Source organism: Yamadazyma tenuis, chromosome 5 (assembly GCF_029203305.1).
Source record: "Yamadazyma tenuis chromosome 5, complete sequence".
NCBI lineage: Eukaryota > Fungi > Ascomycota > Pichiomycetes > Serinales > Debaryomycetaceae > Yamadazyma > Yamadazyma tenuis.
The window spans coordinates 660,949-681,659 of NC_089465.1; the positions used below are offsets into that span (position 1 = coordinate 660,949).

At 41.0% G+C, this 20,711-nt stretch overlaps 10 protein-coding genes across 10 annotated transcripts; 4 read left to right on the top strand and 6 right to left on the bottom strand. All coding sequences in view use genetic code 12, as the record gives it.

Annotated features, from left to right (window-relative positions):
- Positions 1-493: 493 nt before the first annotated feature.
- On the bottom strand, positions 494-2,089 carry PSN45_003986 (uncharacterized protein; the record flags this gene model as incomplete). Its single annotated transcript, XM_006686696.1, has 1 exon — positions 494-2,089. The coding sequence occupies one exon, from the start codon at positions 2,087-2,089 to the stop codon at positions 494-496; it is 1,596 nt and encodes a 531-aa protein (XP_006686759.1).
- A 321-nt stretch (positions 2,090-2,410) lies between these two features.
- Positions 2,411-6,194, top strand: PSN45_003987 (uncharacterized protein; the record flags this gene model as incomplete). Its single annotated transcript, XM_006686189.2, has 2 exons — positions 2,411-4,004; positions 4,624-6,194. The coding sequence occupies 2 exons, from the start codon at positions 2,411-2,413 to the stop codon at positions 6,192-6,194; spliced, it is 3,165 nt and encodes a 1,054-aa protein (XP_006686252.2).
- Positions 6,195-6,220: 26 nt separating this feature from the next.
- Positions 6,221-10,581, bottom strand: PSN45_003988 (uncharacterized protein; the record flags this gene model as incomplete). The annotated part of the gene is made up of 5 exons (XM_066158196.1): positions 6,221-8,189; positions 9,004-9,014; positions 9,103-9,254; positions 9,562-9,587; positions 9,770-10,581. The coding sequence occupies 5 exons, from the start codon at positions 10,579-10,581 to the stop codon at positions 6,221-6,223; spliced, it is 2,970 nt and encodes a 989-aa protein (XP_066014293.1).
- A 771-nt stretch (positions 10,582-11,352) lies between these two features.
- Positions 11,353-11,871, top strand: ERV1 (Flavin-linked sulfhydryl oxidase of the mitochondrial IMS; the record flags this gene model as incomplete). The annotated part of the gene is made up of 1 exon (XM_006686185.1): positions 11,353-11,871. One exon carries the CDS (start codon positions 11,353-11,355, stop codon positions 11,869-11,871), a length of 519 nt encoding a protein of 172 aa, XP_006686248.1.
- A 62-nt stretch (positions 11,872-11,933) lies between these two features.
- Positions 11,934-12,413, bottom strand: PSN45_003990 (uncharacterized protein; the record flags this gene model as incomplete). Its single annotated transcript, XM_006686184.1, has 1 exon — positions 11,934-12,413. One exon carries the CDS (start codon positions 12,411-12,413, stop codon positions 11,934-11,936), a length of 480 nt encoding a protein of 159 aa, XP_006686247.1.
- Positions 12,414-12,771: 358 nt separating this feature from the next.
- On the top strand, positions 12,772-13,767 carry RIB1 (GTP cyclohydrolase II; the record flags this gene model as incomplete). The annotated part of the gene is made up of 1 exon (XM_006686183.2): positions 12,772-13,767. The coding sequence occupies one exon, from the start codon at positions 12,772-12,774 to the stop codon at positions 13,765-13,767; it is 996 nt and encodes a 331-aa protein (XP_006686246.2).
- A 763-nt stretch (positions 13,768-14,530) lies between these two features.
- Positions 14,531-15,304, bottom strand: PSN45_003992 (uncharacterized protein; the record flags this gene model as incomplete). Its single annotated transcript, XM_066158197.1, has 1 exon — positions 14,531-15,304. One exon carries the CDS (start codon positions 15,302-15,304, stop codon positions 14,531-14,533), a length of 774 nt encoding a protein of 257 aa, XP_066014294.1.
- Positions 15,305-15,518: 214 nt separating this feature from the next.
- PSN45_003993 (60S ribosomal protein uL15) lies at positions 15,519-17,724 on the bottom strand (the record flags this gene model as incomplete). Its single annotated transcript, XM_006686181.2, has 3 exons — positions 15,519-15,919; positions 16,237-16,304; positions 16,472-17,724. 3 exons carry the CDS (start codon positions 17,722-17,724, stop codon positions 15,519-15,521), a joined length of 1,722 nt encoding a protein of 573 aa, XP_006686244.2.
- A 283-nt stretch (positions 17,725-18,007) lies between these two features.
- On the bottom strand, positions 18,008-19,552 carry ERT1 (Transcriptional regulator of nonfermentable carbon utilization; the record flags this gene model as incomplete). Its single annotated transcript, XM_006686684.2, has 2 exons — positions 18,008-19,456; positions 19,529-19,552. 2 exons carry the CDS (start codon positions 19,550-19,552, stop codon positions 18,008-18,010), a joined length of 1,473 nt encoding a protein of 490 aa, XP_006686747.1.
- Positions 19,553-20,327: 775 nt separating this feature from the next.
- On the top strand, positions 20,328-20,699 carry ELF1 (AAA ATPase Elf1; the record flags this gene model as incomplete). Its single annotated transcript, XM_006686177.1, has 1 exon — positions 20,328-20,699. The coding sequence occupies one exon, from the start codon at positions 20,328-20,330 to the stop codon at positions 20,697-20,699; it is 372 nt and encodes a 123-aa protein (XP_006686240.1).
- Positions 20,700-20,711: the final 12 nt, after the last annotated feature.

Genomic DNA, 20,711 nt, shown 5'->3' on the forward strand with positions numbered 1-20,711 from the left:
AAGACGCTGGCAGGGGGTGGGACAAAGATGTATTTTATGTGTGGGTTTGTTTTACTAGTGGTGTAAGAGGTTTGTAAGGTGGACCCTTGATTACAGTTATATCCATAGCCATGGCCGCAAACCATATTGCTTTTCCCACAGACAGCATGCGGTGGCGATCACCGAAACTCGAAGAAGCTGGCGATGGCCAAAACGGCTCCGAACGCCGGAGAACCCGGATAATCTGGTGCCAGGTCGGGTGTTTGCAGTCGAGGGTCGAAACTCACTGGTGATTTATTGATCGGGACACTCCCTGGGTAACTTATCCGAATGAGGTAGATTGGGACCGACAATGAAAAGGTTGGAGATGATATATCATACGAGGAAATGGAGGTTCCAGAGATCACAGAGGTTTAATGCCTCTTAGTAGGTCAAAACTTTCCTTATATTTCCTGAGTTATATTCTGCTTACTTCTTTTACTGCTTTACTTTCACATTTATATTAAATCCTAAACTAATGGACAAAGCGGAAGTCTAAACGCTTCATTCCCTGATCTTTAGTGGTTCTTAAGTACTCTTCCTGTTCGTTCTTGCTCAATTGCTGCCATTTTTTCTCTTTCTGCTGGTTCCGCTGGATATAGTAGAACTTGGAGAAGAACGCAAATGCGATGTTAAAACAACAGATTCCCAATATAGTGGCATTTCCCTTGGTATAGTTGGGCAGATCCGATGACTTGTACAACTGTGTGGCTATGATACTTCCCACTTGGTAGCACATGTTATAGAGGGATGTTCCCACTGCGCGGGCCCGTACCGTATTGGAGTATTGCGAAACATTGGCTGCAAGAATTGCATGAGTATAGGGCTGAGCCAAGATTCCAATCAACAACACGTACTTCACCCAGTGACTAGTAGTGACTGGAAGCACCACAAGTGCCAATATAAATGGGAAAATGAAAATGTTGGACAAACCGATACAGATGCTCTTCTCCTTGATATAATGGCTGAAGAGCACCACTAGTGGTAAATTAACTAAGAACCAGAATTGGCCAGGAATAACCAAGATATTCGACATAAACGTGGAGTATCCCATTTGCTTTAATATCAAAGACATATAATTAGTCACTGGTTGAAAAGGGATGAACGCCATGATCCCTTGAATAAACAATGGCCATAAATCGTAGTCTTTCAAAGTCCTAAAGAGACTCACGAAGTCAACCCCTTGTCTGTTGTTCATATCACCTTTCAGTGGGTCATCTCGTAAAACACGGTTCACAAGGATCTTGACTTCCCGCTCGTTAAACCAAGGTTTGGTTTTGAAGATTTTATTTTCGGTTTGTGTGGGCCCAGCCCTGTAAAAATACCAACTTGCAATTCCAATTGCCAAAGTAATGAACCCTTCTATTAAGAACAAATATCTCCATCCAGCAAGGCCATGGATTCCTCTCATTTCAATAATTCCTGAGGCTAAAAGAGACCCGAGAATTTGAAATAATGGGATAGCTGTCCAGAAGATTGCCAACCTAATAGGAAGCTCTGTCGACGTATAATAGTACGACAAGTACAAAATATTGTCGGGAATAAAACCGCCTTGACTGACACCAATAAGGACTCTGAATGCAATGAATGCCCCCTTGTTTTTGATAGCAGTTTGGCAAATACACAAAATAGACCATAAGACCATTTGCGCTGGGATGATGATTTCGCAACCAAATCGTTTAGAAAGTAAATTTCCTGGTAATTCGGCACATAAAAATGCCACGAGGTTCATTGCTTGTCCTAAGTTGTAGTCGTCTGTTGTCATGCCCAAATCATCCAAAAAGTTGTCAGCAACAGCTCTTGTAACATTTCTTCTAACCAAGTCTAAGGAACAAAACAGGAAGAAAACCCAAAGAAACACCTTTAAATCTAAAGCCCTAACAAGTTTCTTCTCTTCATTCTTTGTCCAGACCATTTCTGGGTCAAAAAAAGGTGCCCCCTCATAGTTGCAGGATTCGTATTTAAGTCTCCAATACTCTGCAACAGCTGGATCTTTGAACACTCCCAATTCGCTACTTGCGGCGCTTTCTAAACTTTCTATAGTGTGTGAGTCCTTTTCTGTAGATTTCATTGTGATAATCTTGAAACCAAGGACTATATTCGCCCTAATTTATAGGCGATCTCCAATTGTGGTTGAAGACTGTTCTCTTTGCATCTTAATCATACCCTCATGTTTATGATTTTTAGTTTAGGGAAAAATGAGATTAGCTAAAAGCGAACCGAACCGAACCGATACCACACCTTTTTGATAAATTTCTCTAATCCCAGGGCCCATCGCCCATCGCCCAGGGCCCATCGCCCATCGCCCATCGCCCATCGCCCATATGCTTATCAAGACATCAACGTTTATATTTCATGAATGTTGAAAGTCAACTGTTTACATCTTTGAATTATGAGAGAAACAGAACCACTTATTTCTGAATCCACATTCTTTGAAGACCGTTCGGGTGTGGTCCTGACTGATGAAGGTAAACAGAGTGAACACTTCTTTTCAGATGCTCCAAACTTCTTTTGGATAGAAACATCCTTGCTTATCAATGTGTTCTTGTCTGGTTTCGATGGTACAGTTACCGCATCCACATACTCTATGATTGGGAATGAGTTCAAGGCACTTTCAATAGCTCCGTGGATCACATCGTCTTACTTGATCAGTTCCACTGCTTTTCAGCCACTATATGGGTCTTTGTCAGATATCTTTGGCAGAAGAATCTGTATCTGTTTTGCACTTTTCGTGTTTGGTATTGGCTGTTATGGTTGTTTTTTGAGTACAAGTATGGAATATCTTATTGCAATGAGAGCATTGACGGGTATTGGAGGTGGAGGACTTATGTGCCTTTCTACCATTACAAATTCGGATATTATATACTCTTCTAAAAGAGGATTATTTCAAGCCATTCAAAACTTGTTATTAGGGACTGGATCTGTGTGTGGAGCATCCTTTGGAGGTGTTTTGGCAAGCTGGTTAGGATGGAGATGGTGTTTCGCCATTCAGGTTTTCCCTTCAGTATTCAGTTTCATCGTGGCTATGAGTTTTATTTCCAATGAAACGGAAATGTCCCTTGTTGGTGATTACAGTGGACGCTACACGAGAATAGACATCAAAGGCTCTGCTACTTTAGTAATAAGTTTGACCAGCCAACTCTTAGTTTTGTCTCTAGGAGGCAATGAATTATTATGGACAGACTGGAGAATCGGCCTATTGATTGTTGTTTCTATTTGGACTACCAAAGTGTTTTTTCAGCACGAATCCACTACAACTGCAATTCCAATTATTCCTGTCAACGACTATAAAAGCAGGTTTGTGGCTATCAACATCCTCTTGAACTTCTGTGTCGGTCTTTCTAGCTACGCCTACCTTTTTATCTTGCCGTTGCTATTTCAAATCAATCTTGGTGACTCATTGTCAGAAGCAGGATTCCGATTGTCTATCCCAGCACTTGCAACTCCAATTGGAGGTTTAACAGCTGGAATTCTCATGTCTAAGTCTAAAGAATTTGCCAGAATTGCTCTCTTTGGGACAATTCTCATGGCTCTTGGAAACATCCTTGCTATGTTTATCTCATACCGAACCGCAAACTGGCTAATCGACTTATACTTGTCTCCAACTAACTTTGGCCAGGGATTAGCTAACCCAAGTTTATTGTTCCTCTTCATTTATTACTTTGACTCTGCCAAGCAAGCAGCTTCAACATCCACCGTTTATTTGATGAGGAATATCGGTGGGGTTTGGGGTGTGACCTATATCTCCATTATTACACAGCTGACATTGAAGAGGAATTTGAGAGCACATCTTTCAAATTTGCAGCAATTGTCAAAAGAACAAATAGAACAGATTCTTCAGACCATTTTAAAGTCAATCGATATTTTGGACTCCATGGATCCAGAAGTGAAAGCAGTGGTAGTTAAGGACTATACATTTGCTATCAGATTGGCTCAGCTGGTATCTAGTGCCTGTTGTATAATTGCTCTTGTGTGCGCGTACATAAGTAGAAATACTCAGTCCCACAGTTTTCTTGAATAAAATATACGAGAACCTGTATTTGATTGTATTTGTATATTACTAAGAGAGATGCACAGTTCACCCATATTAAAAGTTGTCTGGACCCGGACAACTCTGGATGAACCACCACCGATATTCTTCTCTTATACTAAAGCCATCAGTTAAATAAACAAAGTCGAAGAGTATACAAAAAAAGATAACTCCGAGTTTGGACTAGTGCCTTATAATCAAAAATATATTTAATTCGCACTAACTTAAGGAATGCACCCATTGATTTTTCTCTGTGGTTCAAAGAGGGCATTAACTGTGGCAGTACCCATTCACTAGACGAAGGCAACCGATTGGTTCAATTCCGATAAAGTCTTCAGTTCCCGTATAATTAGATTGTCTTACTCCGGAAAATGAGGTGGCTCACCCAAACCGAACCGAACCGAACCGGACCATATTATCCACCACAACTCCGATTGCAAGATATATAAAATGTCATCTTACCGGTTATTGAGTAGATTTATAATCTAGAATCATGTTTGCAGGCTCATTATTGCTCTCATCCCTTTTCTACTTTTGTTTTGTCAATGGCGATTGGCAATATAGATCAAGACCAGATTTGTCTCCCCCACGATTGAACATCACCATTCCTGCCAAGGGAACTTCCGATGGCTACTTATTTGTTGCACCCTTCAGTGGATTTCCTGAGGTTGGAAACTCCCACGGCCCAAGACAAGCTGCCCCTTACATTTTTAATGACAAAGGTGAACTTGTTTGGTCCGGCTTCAGCTATTACTCTATCTGGGCAACCAATTTCCAAGCAGGCAAGGTCAATGGAAAAGACATTTTATTTTCCTTTGAAGGTTCCCACAATCCAGGATATGGCCATGGTCATGGACACATCACATTATTAGACCAAAACTATGAAACAGTTAAGGAATTGAGAGCTGGTAATCACAAGATTATCGATAAGCACGAATTCCATATTATTGACGGGAAAACTGGATTAGTACAAATATACCAGCCAACACCCTATGATTTGAGCAAGTGGGCCAGCTCAAAGGAACAACAATGGATTGTAAATGCCATTTTTCAAGAGTTAGATATCGAAACCGGGGATGTTTTATTTGAATGGTCATCTTTGGATCACATTTCTCCAGACGAGTCTGTTCTCCCTGTTGATGAAGGACAAGCCGGTGCTGGATTTAACTCAAGTGATGCTTGGGACTACTTTCATATCAACTCAGTCGATAAGGATGCCAATGGAGACTACCTTCTTTCAGCAAGAGATGCAGCTTCTGTCTATAAAGTGGACGGAAAAACCGGTGAAATCATTTGGAAACTTGGAGGTTTACCAGGTATAACCACGTCAGATTTCCAACTGGAAGGAGGTTTCAACTTTTCTTTCCAGCATCATGCCAGGTACTTGTACACTTCTCCAGACTCCAAAAAGCAGATTATCTCTTTGTACGATAATTCCGCCCATGGAACTGAAAATAAAGATGGAAAAGAAGTCCACTACAATACCCATTCCAGTGGTAAAATTATTGAAGTTGATACTTCTACTTGGACAGCAAAACTTCTTTTTAATGGTGTTCCTCCGGATGGTCTTCTTTCTAAGTCTCAGGGATCAACTCAGGTTTTACCAAATGGAAATGTCCTAGTAAACTGGGGCTCTGAAGGTGCTGTGACTGAATTCGATGCTAACGAGAAGCCTATTTTCCACGCTTATATGGATTCTGGGGACTTGGGAGTTAAAGTGGAAAATTATCGTGCTTTCAAGTACAATTGGACTGGAATTCCCAATGAAGAAATCGCTTTGTATAGTGAGCACAACGAAGATAGAACTACCACTTTGTATGTGAGTTGGAACGGAGACACCCAGACCAAGACTTGGAAATTCTACACTATTGGTGACAACAATCTGAAGGAGTACATAGGAAAGACGGAAAAGTCAGGGTTTGAAACCGTCTTTACAATTTCGGAAAAAATCACTAAGCAGGTAATCGTTGAGGCTTATGGTGCTTCTGGGGAGGCATTAGCATCCTCCAGCAAGGTCACATCAGTTCAAGCAATCAAGCCATATGACTCAGACGAAAAGATTATTTCTCAAGGACATGAATTCAAAGGCAAGTTACAAAGCTTTCAGTCGTACTTTGATTGGAAAAAAGAATTTACAAACATTTAAGTCTAAATAGGTTTATATTGATAATATCAAGAATCATCACTACCATTCCATCCCGGGTAGATACTTAGAGAGTTTGTAGAAAACATGAATTGAGGTGGAGAAAGAAGCTCAATCACTCCAAAATCTCCTGATGACATTTCCTGACTATTCTCTTCGCTAACAGATGCTGGAGTGGAGTCCTTATTAAGTAGCCTCATAATCTCCATATCACTCTTGTCATGCTTCTTATGCGAAGTTTGTGGAACATAAACCTCTGCAACTTCACCGCTTCCATAGTCTTGCATTGAATGCCTCAAGTAATCGGAATTGAACTCATCTGATCCATTGGCTGCAAGTTGACCAAATATAATACCAAGATTCACCGATAATTTCTGCCATTTTCTTCCCAATTCCCACGTCTGTGTCCATTTGGTTAGACAGTCCATATTCTTTAGCGCAAGCTTCTTATACTTGAACTTCCAATCCCCTAAATCTGATCGAGTATTCACAACACCCAACTTTTCAACAGGAAGATGCTCCAATAAGATTTCATCGGGAAAAGCACAAAAGTAGAACGAGGTGACAGCACAGGTAAAGACCTCAAAACCTGTAAATGGGGCAATTACCATCATGTCTTTTGATCTCAATTCTTCCACCAACGAAGAAATCAGCTCCAAAGAGTCTAAAAGCTGAACCGTAAGGTCTTTCCACCACCCAGGAGGAAATGAGTCTGGATTACAAAAAAGGTACTCTCTGTTCAAGAAAATACGGCAGATGAAAAATAAGCCATGAAAGTATCCAAAGTGAGTGGCAGTTCCCAACTCCATATGCATTTTCAAGTTAAAACCCGAAAGCTGGAAATCAGGGGGAAGTAATACCGCCACTGAATCCAAATCTTGTCTTAGACAATGAAATACTGACTCAGATAACCAAGGCGACGACTTCTCATACTTTACACCAACTTCTCCAACCCATTTAGCAATTTTTGCCCAGATTTCAAAGACAACTATGGTAAACCCAATCATAGAAATGTTTCGGGAGTGACCCAGAGCACCTCCTTGCATAGACTTGGTCAATTCGTCGTACATTAGTGACGTATTGGGGTTTCCGAACAAGAAGTCATTCTCATTACTTGGAAGTTTCACTTTAATATCTTCTATTCTGATGGCAGGAGAGCGTTGTCTACCACTAGAGTTACATCTATCCATCATGTAAACCGACCAAATAGTTCGTCGTTTACTCTCAGTGACAATTTCCCCAAGGTTCTTATCATGTACGTCTTCGTCACAAATCGTGTTTTCATTTCCTAATCCCAACACTAAAGCCATTCTGGCAGCTATTCCAATGTAGAGGAAACTCCGAGAGTTGTTACCTTCACCCCATTCATGGCTACTCAATAACGTAAATGCTTGTATCCTCTGGACCGTAGGGCTATCAAAAACATCTTTCATGTACCTTCTAGCATGCCACCCGAAGTATTTGGACGCATTTGAAGCTGACACCAAGTCAGTATCCAGCTTGATATAAGTTGAAAATTCTGAATCCAGTGTCAAAATATATGGTTCGAACGATTCAGGTGCCGTATCTTCCAGAAATTTGCCATATGCAAAAGATATACCGCTATGTAACCTAGCACAAAGGGCCAAAATAGATAGAAGCAAAACAGGATCAGGGTAACGCAAGCTGGTCGAGTAAGTCTCGGTAAAGAACTTGGAGTTATAGTCATCTATGTAAGTTGAAGGGTTAAACTCATCTGACTTCAAAAACTCAAGAAACGAAGGTCTGTGAATAAAGGGGAAAATCCCTTGATACTGGTTTGCAAAAAAGATTTCTACTAATTCCACCACAAATTCTTTCGTAGGAAGAATAGGAGATATGTGCTGTGGCGTGCTAGTTGGCTCAGGTCTATTTTGATTGACTTGAACCTGAAGAACACTTGCTATCTTCTTGTTAATGAGCCCCAGTTGCTGGGATATTTTGATTTCAGACTCACATTTCAAGGCCAATTCTTTACACCTTTTACAGGAGGGCAAGTTCTGTTGTCGAACACATCGTATTTTGCTTGCTCTGCAAGAAACACAGGCTATAGGAGACCTATTGTATTTGGCATAAGGTCGCATTCAGGGGGATTTGAGTTTGAGATTAAGTTACAAAATGAGATCTTTTTGCAATCCACAAGGAGAGGAGGTGATTGCAAAAAGTGGAAACAATAAATAAGTGAAAGAAAAAGGGATAGGATTTCGTTAGATTTAGTATAAAAATGTGTTCATGCACTGTTATGTTTCCGAGTCTGCGAGATTAGGTATGCAGCAATATCTTCAGCAGGAAACAATCATTTTAGCAGACGTTATTTCCCTATAATTAAAAGGCAAAGTGTATCCTTTGTTCAATTTTATTATCAAGATGGACACAACTTTAGAAGTAAGCAAGAAACTACTGAGCATTAAAACATGTTTAATTATATTATGTGTTTTAGGAACTCTAGCCTTTATACTAGTGTTTGTAAAACTTTGTTGTGTAGACGAGGCTGCCAGGCCCAAGGAACAAGATCGCCCAGCCCAGGGAAGAGGGCAAAACTCACCTTCCAGTGGAACAGGTGGCACTCCTCCAGTTCCCTTTCCTCCTCCTTACACTCCAAACTAAACAAAGCTATCGTGTTGAATACAGACATTCAAACTATCTTTGTTGCAGGAGGAGAAGTACTTGAGTTTACGTATTTATGTATTTATCTTGCTCTTGAATAAATGTTTGGGTTGTGTCTTCCTTTTGTGAATGTAACTGTTGGAGGGCAGAACAGTTTTGACTTTTGAGTATGCATACTATAACTAACCAAAAATCGTTCTGAATTAGGAAGCCGGAACAAATTACACGAATATATAAAGATGCAGACATTTCTGTGGAATACATAAACATGTTGCTATCTGCCTACAACGCTACAAAGATAGTCGAATTTAGTCTTAGGATAGCCACTGATATGACAAGCGAAAAAGCCTACCGTGAAAGTGTCCACCGAGATCACCATGGCAGCTTGAACACGACCAGCGTTACCAATGGGGTTATGTTGACGAAGAGGAATAATCGCTTGAATGTTCGGGAATGTATACTAATAATTATAATGACTTTGGGTGTACTTTTAATCTTTTTTTGTCTTATCATTTATGCTGATTTGAAATCACCCCAAAATAGTTGCTTGCCACCTCCTTCAGTAGCTGCAAACTATGCATATATACACAATGGTCCTCCTTCAAGACCTGCCAACCGTGCACGTATACAAATCCCTGCTACTCTTCCAGGAGCTGCACATGCAGATCCAACACCACCTGCACCGGCATACATATCGGATATTCACCTTCCCGCTTACAATGAGGATATTAGTCCACCGATTTACGCCGCAATTCCACCTTAATCATTAGTCTTTTATGGCATTTATTTAAAATATATTCATTTGGAAAAAGCCGCTGGGCATATACCCGTAAATATAGAAAACCTTAATTCTACCGATATCTCCAAAGTCATAGACTGTAGGTTTCAAAAAATAAGTATTGACAGTAGCCGGTGATCGACTTTAATCCAAGGGATTAGTGCTTGGATCCCACTCAGGCATTGATACAAAGTGTTCATCTTTGGCATCGAGCAAAGCCATGTCTTCCTTCGACAAGCTCCAATCAAATACATCCAAGTTACTAACCAAACGTGTCTCGCTAACAGTCTTAGGAAGAGGAATGAACCCATTTTGAAGAGACCATCTGATCATGATCTGGGCTTCTGAAACATTGTACTTCTTGCTGAGGGCCACAACGTCCTCATCACCAAACCTATATCCTCTTACCAAGGGAGAGAATGCTTGCACTTCAATTCCATTGTCTCTGCAGTATTTAACTAATTCTTTCCTAGCCAACCAAGGGTGGATTTCTAGCTGGTTCACAACAGGTTTGACCTTCAAGTCTGGATACTCCAAAAGTTGCTTCAAGTGATGTGCCCCGTAGTTGGAGACACCAATACTCTTGACCTTTCCACTTGCAACAGCGTCTTGCAACGCCACCCAAGCACCATGACGCCCTTCGGAATTGGCAAGTGGAGCATGGATCAAAATCAAGTCGATGTATCCGATGCTCTTAGACTTCTCCAAACACTTTTCAATTTCAGGTTTAGCTTCGTCCCCAAATTTCAAAATCTTGGTGGTGTAAAAGATTTCTTTTCTGTCAGTTCCAGTTTCCTTCAACCATTTTGCAATAGCTCCAGTAACAGCTTCTTCATTCTCGTAGAATACAGCACTGTCAATATGACGGTAACCAGCTTTTAATGATTCATAGACAATACGGCTGGCATCTTCAGCAGTAGTAAGGTAGACACCCAATCCCACTGATGGGATCACTGCTCCATTGTTCAAGGTAACGAATTTAGACATTTTGTTTTAATATGAGATGCTAGAAATCAAACAGAGAAAGAAGGGCCTTTTATACCAATGTAATTGGGGGCAATTCACACGCTCATAACGGTTACTTCGGGTGAGTACTATTTTGGGCAAGTCCCTGGTTGCCGGCGTTCCGTCGCATAAATGGGCATCTCGGGTGAGTACTGTTTTGGGTAAGTTCGTGGTTGCCCGTGTTTCGGCGTTAAAGCCAGTAGTCTCGGGTGAGCACTGTTTTAGGTAAGGCCCGGTTTCCCTTTTCGGGTTGTTTTACTACCACCTGTATCATCAGATCGAATAAATAGTTTTAGACAAATTGACCCACATATGATGTTAGCAGCAGTTTAAACAGGCTACACATAACTAAACTCAATTGTTGTTCTATGAAAAACTATAATCTAACTCGAAAATAAGGTTATTACCTTTTTAATAGATAACTGTCTCACTTCTGTGGACGCTAACGCTAATATCATGCTATAGTTGTGGGAGAATCGTAATCCACTTCAAATAGGGAGAGGTGGTAACAACACTTAATCGTGAACCTTATTCTGGTGTGCAAACAATTCTATCCCTTCATTATTGGTGTCTTTTGGATCCCTTCTTTGGGCAATTTTGTGAACTTTGCCACCAATAAGCTGAATAAATTAATCCGACCAACAGAGCATTTCGGTCGTTGCCTTCTCTAGTAGAAATCCGCACTTGTTCGCGCTGGCCGCAAAAGCGGCCTTGAAAATCTCACACCAATTTCGCACCTCTCGATAATTACTAATGTCATCACAAAATGCACCTTTGAAAGCCCCAGAGGTGGGAATATCGGGCAAAAAGATCGTGTATGACAAGGATGGTAAGCCGTGCCGTACATGCAACTCGTTACTCGATTTTCAAATGGTCACTGGGAAGATCAGTCCCGGTGCTGCCGTAAAAGCTCAACAAAAGCTCCACCAAGATCCACAGAGTTCAACGGACTTTCCCCCAGATGTCGAACAAATAGGCCGTTCTTCCTGGACTTTATTGCATTCGATAGCTGCAACATATCCAGAGGTACCTGATTCCCAGAAGCAACAGGATTTGAAACAATTTCTCAAGTTATTCGGCAACTTCTACCCATGCTGGTTCTGTGCGGATGACTTCAAAAGCTATATGACCAAGAATGAACCCAAGGTTTCTACACAAGAGGATTTTGGCCGTTGGCTTTGTGATGCCCACAACGAAGTCAATGTCAAGTTGGGAAAGCCTAAGTTCGACTGCAACTTCTGGAGAAGAAGATGGAAAGATGAAAATGAATAGAGCCTTCCTTGTAAATAGCCTCATATATTAAACTTGTACAAATATGCACATAAAGATACTATTTAGCCCTTAAAGGTCTTGAGCCATTCAATAACTGTTTGATCACTTACAGTGTCAAGATTAGGTGAAATTACATCCACCACCAACTGCTTTTCAAGCCTTACAAGACTAGGAAGCTTGTTGACTCCGTAGGTCATCATTATATCTTTGGCTTCTAAGCTATCACAGGTGATATTTGCCAAATGAACTTCGAAATCCCCAAGCGGATATTTGGACTTATCGGATAAGATATCAAACAAGGTGGATGTCAACTTGTTGTAGTTGGGATCTGCTTGCACGGTAAAGTTCAAAATAAGTGGGTGTTTAACAAGGATCAAGTCATTCAATTCATTGTGACTGGTAACGTAATTGGGGTAAATCCGGTTCTGGGTAGTGAATTGTGAAGGATGTGGTGGATAGATGGTCTTTCCTGACGTCCATCCACTGAAAAACCCGAAAAAGCTCCGCTTTTGTATGTGTTGGATTGGCTTCAATCTAAACATTGTAGAAAAACTATGATTGCGAATGTGGAAGAATAACGACAATTGATGGGGTAGACAGGAAAAGCTGAAATATACACGAACAAATTATTATCCCCGCCGCTTCGAGAATGAAAGTTGGTTGTTGATGGAACCACAAGCAGTAACCATTCGTACTTGCATGCTATTTCGGCTCCTTCAGTGATTATTTGCAGCTGACAAAACCAATTACTAAAGTATTTGTCAACTGCTAATGCGAAAATAATTTCCACTTCTAATCAAATTTCCAAAGGCACAAGAACCTATAAATATGCCAACTACCCCCACAGCTTTGGGGTCAAATCCGCTTGGTGCCATTCATTCACAAGAGTCCGTACCAACAATGCCTGTCCAAACAACTCCCCTCAAGTCTGATCTCTTTGAAGATATGACTCTTTTATCTCCGGCTGTCACGCCTAGCATGATCCTGATGGAAAACCTTGGTGATATCAAGTCCGAACTGATACCACACTTGTCAGCTGACCAAAGATCAAAGCTTCCTCTACCCGACATTTTGCCGGTGGTGAAGTGTATAGCAAGAGCAAGGATACCTACAACTCAAGGACCTGAAATATTTCTTCACCTATACGAAAACAATATTGACCAAAAGGAACATCTAGCTATAGTATTTGGCGAAGATATCAGATCCAAGACCTTGTTCAGATTTAGAGAAGATGAGACTCAACAAGATAGAATGACTAGAGGTGCCTATGTTGGAAAGTTGTATCCTGGAAGAAATACTGCTGACAAAGATGACAGATTGAAGTTGGAACTCAAATTTGACAATAAGGGTGAACTAATCAGAGACCCCAGCACAACATACAGCAAACCGACAATGGTCCGTATACACAGTGAGTGCTATACGGGAGAAACTGCGTGGTCTGCTAGATGTGACTGTGGAGAACAATTTGATGAAGCTGGGAGAATCATGGGGCAGCTTGGCCACGGTTGTATAGTATATCTTCGGCAAGAGGGAAGAGGAATTGGTTTGGGAGAGAAGTTAAAAGCATATAATTTACAAGATTTGGGTGCAGATACAGTTCAAGCAAATCTCATGTTAAGGCATCCAGCTGATGGCCGTTCGTTTTCACTTGCAACTGCAATTTTGGAAGACTTGGGGTTATTGGAAATTCAGTTAATGACTAACAACCCCGACAAGATTGCTGCAGTGGAAGGAAAAAATCAAACCATCAAGGTTATTGAAAGAATACCCATGATCCCATTGGCGTGGAAAAGTGATGATGGTATCAAAAGTAAAGAAATCGAAGGCTACTTGAGTACAAAGATTGAAAGAATGGGTCACTTACTCGAGAAACCACTACAAATATCGGGAAGGTAGCTTGAAGGAAGTCTCCAATCGTCAACAATTCAAACACAATGTATACATCTTTACAGTGACAAGAAGTGAATGCAAAATTTCCACTTGTTAATATAGACAAACCGAAGACACTTTTGAGTCTTTCTCTAGTACTTCCTGTTTTATTATTTGACACACCACCTGTTTTCAAGACATAAGCTTAAGATTCCAAAGCTTATTTACCCCGAAATCGGAAACCATTAGAGATTGGTTCATTAAGAATTGTTCATATGTGTGATTCATGTGGGATCAAATGGTTCACACCCGATTATGTTTTTGCTGCATGGTAAGTAGTGCTACTTTCTTGGAAAATTCCTATTGTAGAATTTAGGAGTACTTCAAAATTGTGATTTTGACATATATTGAGAAATGGTACGAAAGTATATTTGATCTAGTAACAGGGTGATACTATTATCAAGAAGTGGAGTCCAACATTCAGCATTCATGCAAGTCCAAGTCCAAGCTTACGGTATATTTCAAATTTAAGAGATTCTTTTGTTTTACTTAGTGTTTAGTTTAAAAAAGCTGTCAATTTCATGCAAGTTTAACTTCGAACACCGAATTGATTTTTCACGCAACCAACGTTCAAATACAAAAGGGATTGGATAAGCTTCCTAAAGCTACGGAGAAGGATGGAACAGAGAGTAAATTCAAAGTTTTTCCCTTGAACGGGATGGAATTAGTTGATAGAAACAGCCCTTCTGACCCTACAACTGATAAGTTCTATAGTGAATAAATATGTCCATTATTTAGAATGTTGCTTAACAAACTCGGCTCTTTGTGCAAGGATCTCATCGCACAAATCTCCGACTTCTACAGTTTTGATCGCATCTCTAGAAGCGTAAAACTCAGTAAGATCATATTTGATACCATAGTCTTGTTCATAGTCCCATGCTTGCTGGATCATTTCAAACTTATCGATATCCTTGACGTACACAGCTTCAACACATCTAATTTCTTCGTAATCAAGCCATAACTCCACCAACTCTTTACTGAAAGGTTCGTTGTATGGCTTCACTAACGATGCCAAATAATGAATGGTTTCAAGTTCACGACGGTGTTTTTCTTGTTTTGGTACCCCTTCGAATGGTGTGATGTCGCCAACCAAAGACTCAGCTATATCATGAATCACGGAGATTTTTACACACTTGTCAATATTGATTTTGTTCTCTAGATTAGGAATAAGCATAGAGATAATCGACATTCTGTACATGTGATCCGCTATACTTTCGGTCTTATTTTCAGGAATATCTCTATCCAACCATCCGGTTCTCTTCTGAGTCTTCAAAAGACGTACGATTTGAATGAATCCAAGAATATAGTTGATGGGCTTTTTTGGATGAGAAGGAACAAGAAGTTGTTTAACCCGATCTGGGATTGCCGTCTCTGGTTTCCATTCACCTATAGAGGTGTTGATAGGCCTGGTAATGGTAATAGAACTGGGGGTCATCAACAGGTAAAATAACAACGGTGGAAACGAATTTGAACGTTTTGGATTCAACAAAATAATCCACCTCATATGAAGGTTTTTGTAAACAGTGCGACTGCATGAGCAGATGTCCATCGGACATTTTGAAAAAGAGGCGTCTCAGCTAGTTTCCTTTTGTAATACACTAGAGTAGTCATACATACCAAAGGCAAAAGGGTACAGCTACTATATCATCAGTAATATATTTTACAAAATATATTATTTTATATAACTCGTTTTATATAAACATGATTATTTTGGTAACTTAAGCAACCAATTCAACAACACCACCAACAGCTCTGATCTTTTCTTCAGCCAATTTAGAAACGAATCTAGCCTTGACGATAACTGGAACGTCTGGCAATCTTCCCTTACCCAAGACTTTACCGTAACCGTGAGCCAAGGTGTCAATGACTGGGGCAGCAGAAGTAGTAGAGGACTTCAAGTATTCGTCCTTCTTTTCTTCGTCAACCAAAGTCCACAACTTGTCCAAGTTGATTTCTGGTCTCCAGAAGTGAGCTTGTTGTTTGTGGAAGTATCTCATACCAACTTTACCGAAGTAACCAGGATGGTACTTATCCAAGTTAGTTCTGTGGTGATGTTGACCACCAGCCATACCTCTACCACCGGGATGCTTTCTGTGCTTACCAATTCTACCGTTACCGGCTATAATATTAAGTTAGTATTTGTTGTTTGGCGTATCTCGAACTGCATCTCATGATGAATAACACGGGATTGTATTGTGTATGAGGGTCAAAGCCAGTTACTATGCTGGATTTACCAGGGAAACATGGCCAGGGAGCCATTTATCATCTTGTTCTAAGTTTGTAACATCTTGTAAACATGTATTCTATCATTGACAAAAATTTTTCACTACGTTGACAAGGAACATTTATCGATGGGAACTAACAATAGTTGGTTGGAAAAAGTTGGAGATTCATGAGACAGTCGTTGCTGTGAGTATATTATGGTTCATTACATACCTGAAACGTGGCCTCTGTGTTTTCTGGTCTTAGTTAATCTAGTAGGCATAGTGCTTAATGATGTTAAACTATGAGAAAGATTTTTTTTCAGGTAAAATGAGCATGGCGACAGCGGTGAGAGACTTGGGAAGAATACACGACCTGGGAATTTCGCAGTCTCGAAAAGCCCTAATCGAAAGTCACGTGCAATACTCAACCCCCAACGTGTTAGACTGGTTCCGTTATACATTCATACTATTTATTCCATACCTCTTCATATGATAATTTGCCTTTAGTTTCAGGTATTTGCGTCTTGATGAATCCAAATGTAAGAATGCACATGCCCGTAAAGATAAAGTACACTCCACCTCCAATCCATGAGCTTTTAAGAATTGGAAACAAAAATCCAACAATAAATGTAGCCACCCAGTTCATGGTTGTACCCCAACTCTGTGCAGAAGCCTTAGCTCTTGGCTGAGTAACTTCTCCCACCAATAAGAATGGAATTGGGCCTAAGCCGATTGCAAAAAAAGTGATGTATGTAAAGGTTCCAATAATTGATGCCAATGGGTTAGTGGTGAGGATACCGAACCCCATGAGAACAGTGGCAATACCCATGAATGCGACAGATGTGAGCAAAAGGGGTTTACGTCCGAGTCGGTCAACAAAACCGGCGGCCACAAAAGTGACGACTGCGTTTGTGACCGAAATCATGCAGTTGATGATAATCGAATGGGATGGGAAGATGGAAATCAATACAGACACACCGTAGAAAATAATCGAATTAATACCACAGAACTGCTGCAAAATGAGAATTCCAGTTGCAACAATCTTACTGGGATTGAACTCAGGCAGTTTGAGGTATACATCAAGAGACACTGCAGTAGGTTTAGGAGCTGGGCTATTGGCTGTTTCCCGACCCATTTCTTCGTCCAACAACTGATCTGCTTCTCCTGGTTGAGACCAGCTGGATACTTCTGACCGCACACTATGATACTCGCCTCCGCGAAGCCTGTGTAAGCCTCTCAAAGCTTCATGGGGATATCCCTTATTTACTAACCACATAGGAGACTCGTCAACATAGACAAAAATCAATACCAAGGTCACCACCGCAAGGATTGATCCTGTTAATAAGAGCCATCTCCAATCATTATTATTGCACCAGCGAAGGGCCAATACCTGAGTAAGTAAGATCCCTACGTTCACCGATACTTGATTCATTGATCCCAAGAATCCCTTCGCATCTGGAGGACTCACTTCGTTGATAAAAACAGGTGTCACCACAAGGGCAGCCCCCGCACCAAGTCCAGCCACAAATCGTCCAACCAATAATGTCCCATAGTTCTGAGAAAGTCCATTGAGCGATGATCCAAAAAAGTAGATTACACAGTGAAGCATGGATGTCTTCTTTCTACCGATTTTATCTGCAACTGTTCCCACGTACAACGATCCAATAAGCCCTCCAATACTGAAGATGGAAGTAATTAATCCCACTTGCTCCGTTGACATGGGTATACATCTGGCAAATTGATGCTCACCGAACCATGTGTCCTCAAATGGAACGCTGCCTGGTTTTGAAACTGAACAAGAAATGATTGATTCGGGTGAATTAAGCTCTGACATGTGATAACCGAACTGAAGTGAACCAAGACACATAATCGCCACTGTTGCCACCAAATGGCCTGTAAACGATGACATTTGGTAGATATGTGAGATCAGGATAAGGGCAGTGCCAAATGGAAAACGCGAACTCGAGAGAGCAGCAGGAGGCGTCACGTGATACAACCCCAGATTATAGCACCGGAAGGAAATTGCCAATAATCATCATGGGGATTCCAAAAACATCTCTCTTCAATGTCCAAGAGCATCTTGTCTTGATCTTAACGTTGTTGTTTCTGGTTAGAAGGGTACACTCAGTCATTGAAGCCCCTAAGAAATCACCAAAAGCGATGCTCAGAAAGAGCTGGAAGTATTCCAAGACCAGTCTATCATCTAAAAGCTCCACTATGAACCGCTTCTTGTGACTTAGAAGCTCTTCTTTTGTCCACCCCGTGAGAATGCAGAACTCGTTTCCGACGTACGCAATTTCTCCCGTTCGACGCCAGACAATTGCAGGTGTTCCACTGACTTTAATAATCAGGTCGTATGTAAGGAGTGTTCGCTGGAAACACTGCTCCATAAAGATAAGGTCGTGCTCTTTTAAAGCATTTGTACAAGCGATAAACGATGGTCTGTATTTGGCCATTGATTCCACCATCTGTACAAGCATCTGCTTGTTGAACCGACGACGGAGATATGAAATAAGCAGATGATATCCTGGAGTATACGAATACGGTTTGTTGACCTTCTCGTAGATATCTTCCGGCTCTTTGATATAATGTTGTATAGCATTTGAAGGGTCCAGTACTCTTGTGAAAGTCAGGTCTTCAGAGAGAATTCCAACTGCGAGCGAAATGGACAGTCGAAGACTCTGTTTGTAAAAGCCTTCGGGATCTTGTCTCCTCTTCATCTCCACCTGTTCTAGGATCTCCGGATACATGGTGTATTTATCACTCGATGCTGAATCAGGCCCTAGAAAGTATTGGTTGATGGCCAGATCATAATGGGCATCTTTGAAATATATATCGGGATTTTGAGGCTTACGGGTTTGAGAAGTAGCTTTTGTTGAGTCGGAGTTGGACGAGTTGTTGGTATTGTTGATGAGAAATGCTTCGTTGATAGCGGTATTGGGCAGTGTAGGCTCTTGGAGGGATTGAGCTACATGTGGAGATATAGCGGGAGATAGAACCAGTGTTGGTGTGTGGTCTGTCAGTGACTTGGAGAGAAAGTCTGCTGAAATGATAGAAGAAAGCGTAGAGTATTCCATATCAGCAGCTGATGACATGAACTTACTCCGCTGCTTAAGGAGATCTGTGCTGGGAATGGCTGAGCGTACAGTAGCCGAGGAATTGTGGTTCGGGGACTGAGAGTCCATGGATATGGTGGTTGGATTTTGTGATAGTTCTATCATTGACGTCGGAGAACTGATGTGAGTTCCGTTTTCATCATTTTGCAGCATTCCCAGGCCATTCTGATAAGCATTCACTGGCACATCTGCCAAGTACTTTTTCTGCTTGCGAGGTGCATCCACACATGTATCTTGTAGACCTCTTTTTATACATCTAGTGCAAGGCCTATTGGAATCACAAGTCATATGGGAACGATGACAGTGAGCACATGCCACGGAAGTTTTGGTCCGTTTCTAGACTGTTAGTATGAAATAGATGTTGGAAGACTGTGTTAGAGTCCATTCTGGCAGATAATGTATACGTACAGGTTTTGTGGTGGTTTCTGACATAGGTCTAGTATGGAGATTCAGTTTTTCTGTGTCTCCGCGAATCACTTTCCGGAGTTTGGGATTGGATAAAGACCTGAGTTTATTTGGCGATGGAGCAAAAGAGTGGAAGGGCCGGTTCACGTTAAGAATCACAAACGCTTAATATGATCATTGTGTCTTGTATGAATTTTTTGGTGATCCTAAGTTCGGTTTGGATTGTGAATTCTCGGCCGTTGTGGAGATAATATGGGAGCTAAAAGAGAAAAGAAATGGGGATAGAGGGTCTGAAACTCAAGAGTTAAATCTGAAAACATAATCAAGGACTCCATTAGCGTTTGCAAGTTTTTCGTAGTCCAGAAAGTATAGTTAAAGGAAACTTGGCATGAAGAGGCTTGAGCCTCGCGAAAGGCTCTTTTTGCAGCCGTATCAACATGGTAAAACTTCATATTCCTTTTTCCCACTCCTTTTCCCACATAATTTGAATTCAGAACGCCCTAATCCCCATTGTGCATGGTATCGGAGAATATTTTTGCTTTTTTCCTGATCTTTTTGGGTACATTTGGCCTGCTGGGAAGGATGAGGACAGGGTTTATTGGCGTATCTCACTTCCAGACTACCCTTTGAACTTGCGATTTCATTTATTACAAGGTTCCACTGGTTGAAGCATTCTGGATTACATACCAGCTATCTTACGCATTTGCTTTTACTCTAAAAATCCCAATAACATCATCTTCTATGGCCTATTCTAAAACCCGCGAACATCTATGAAAAATTCCCACCATCGAAAACATCAACCATGGGAAAGAGAAAATCATCATCCCGTGTCCAAACAAAGAAGGTCAAGCAGGTATTGGATATCACGTTCACATGCCTTTTTTGTAATCATGAGAGGTCTGTCATTTGTACGTTGGACAAAAAGAACGGGATTGGAGAGCTTCATTGTAAGATTTGTGGACAAACATTCCAAAGCACTATCCACTCATTATCCAAACCAGTTGATATTTACAGCGACTGGATCGATGCCTGTGAGGACTTGGAAGAAGAAGCTGGACATGATGGCATAGAAGTGACAGAAGGTGAAGAGCATGAAGAAGACGATGAGGAAGAAAATGACGAATTCAAGAGACGTAAAGATCCAATCTTAGACTCTGATGATGATGAATACTAGATTACCCGGTCT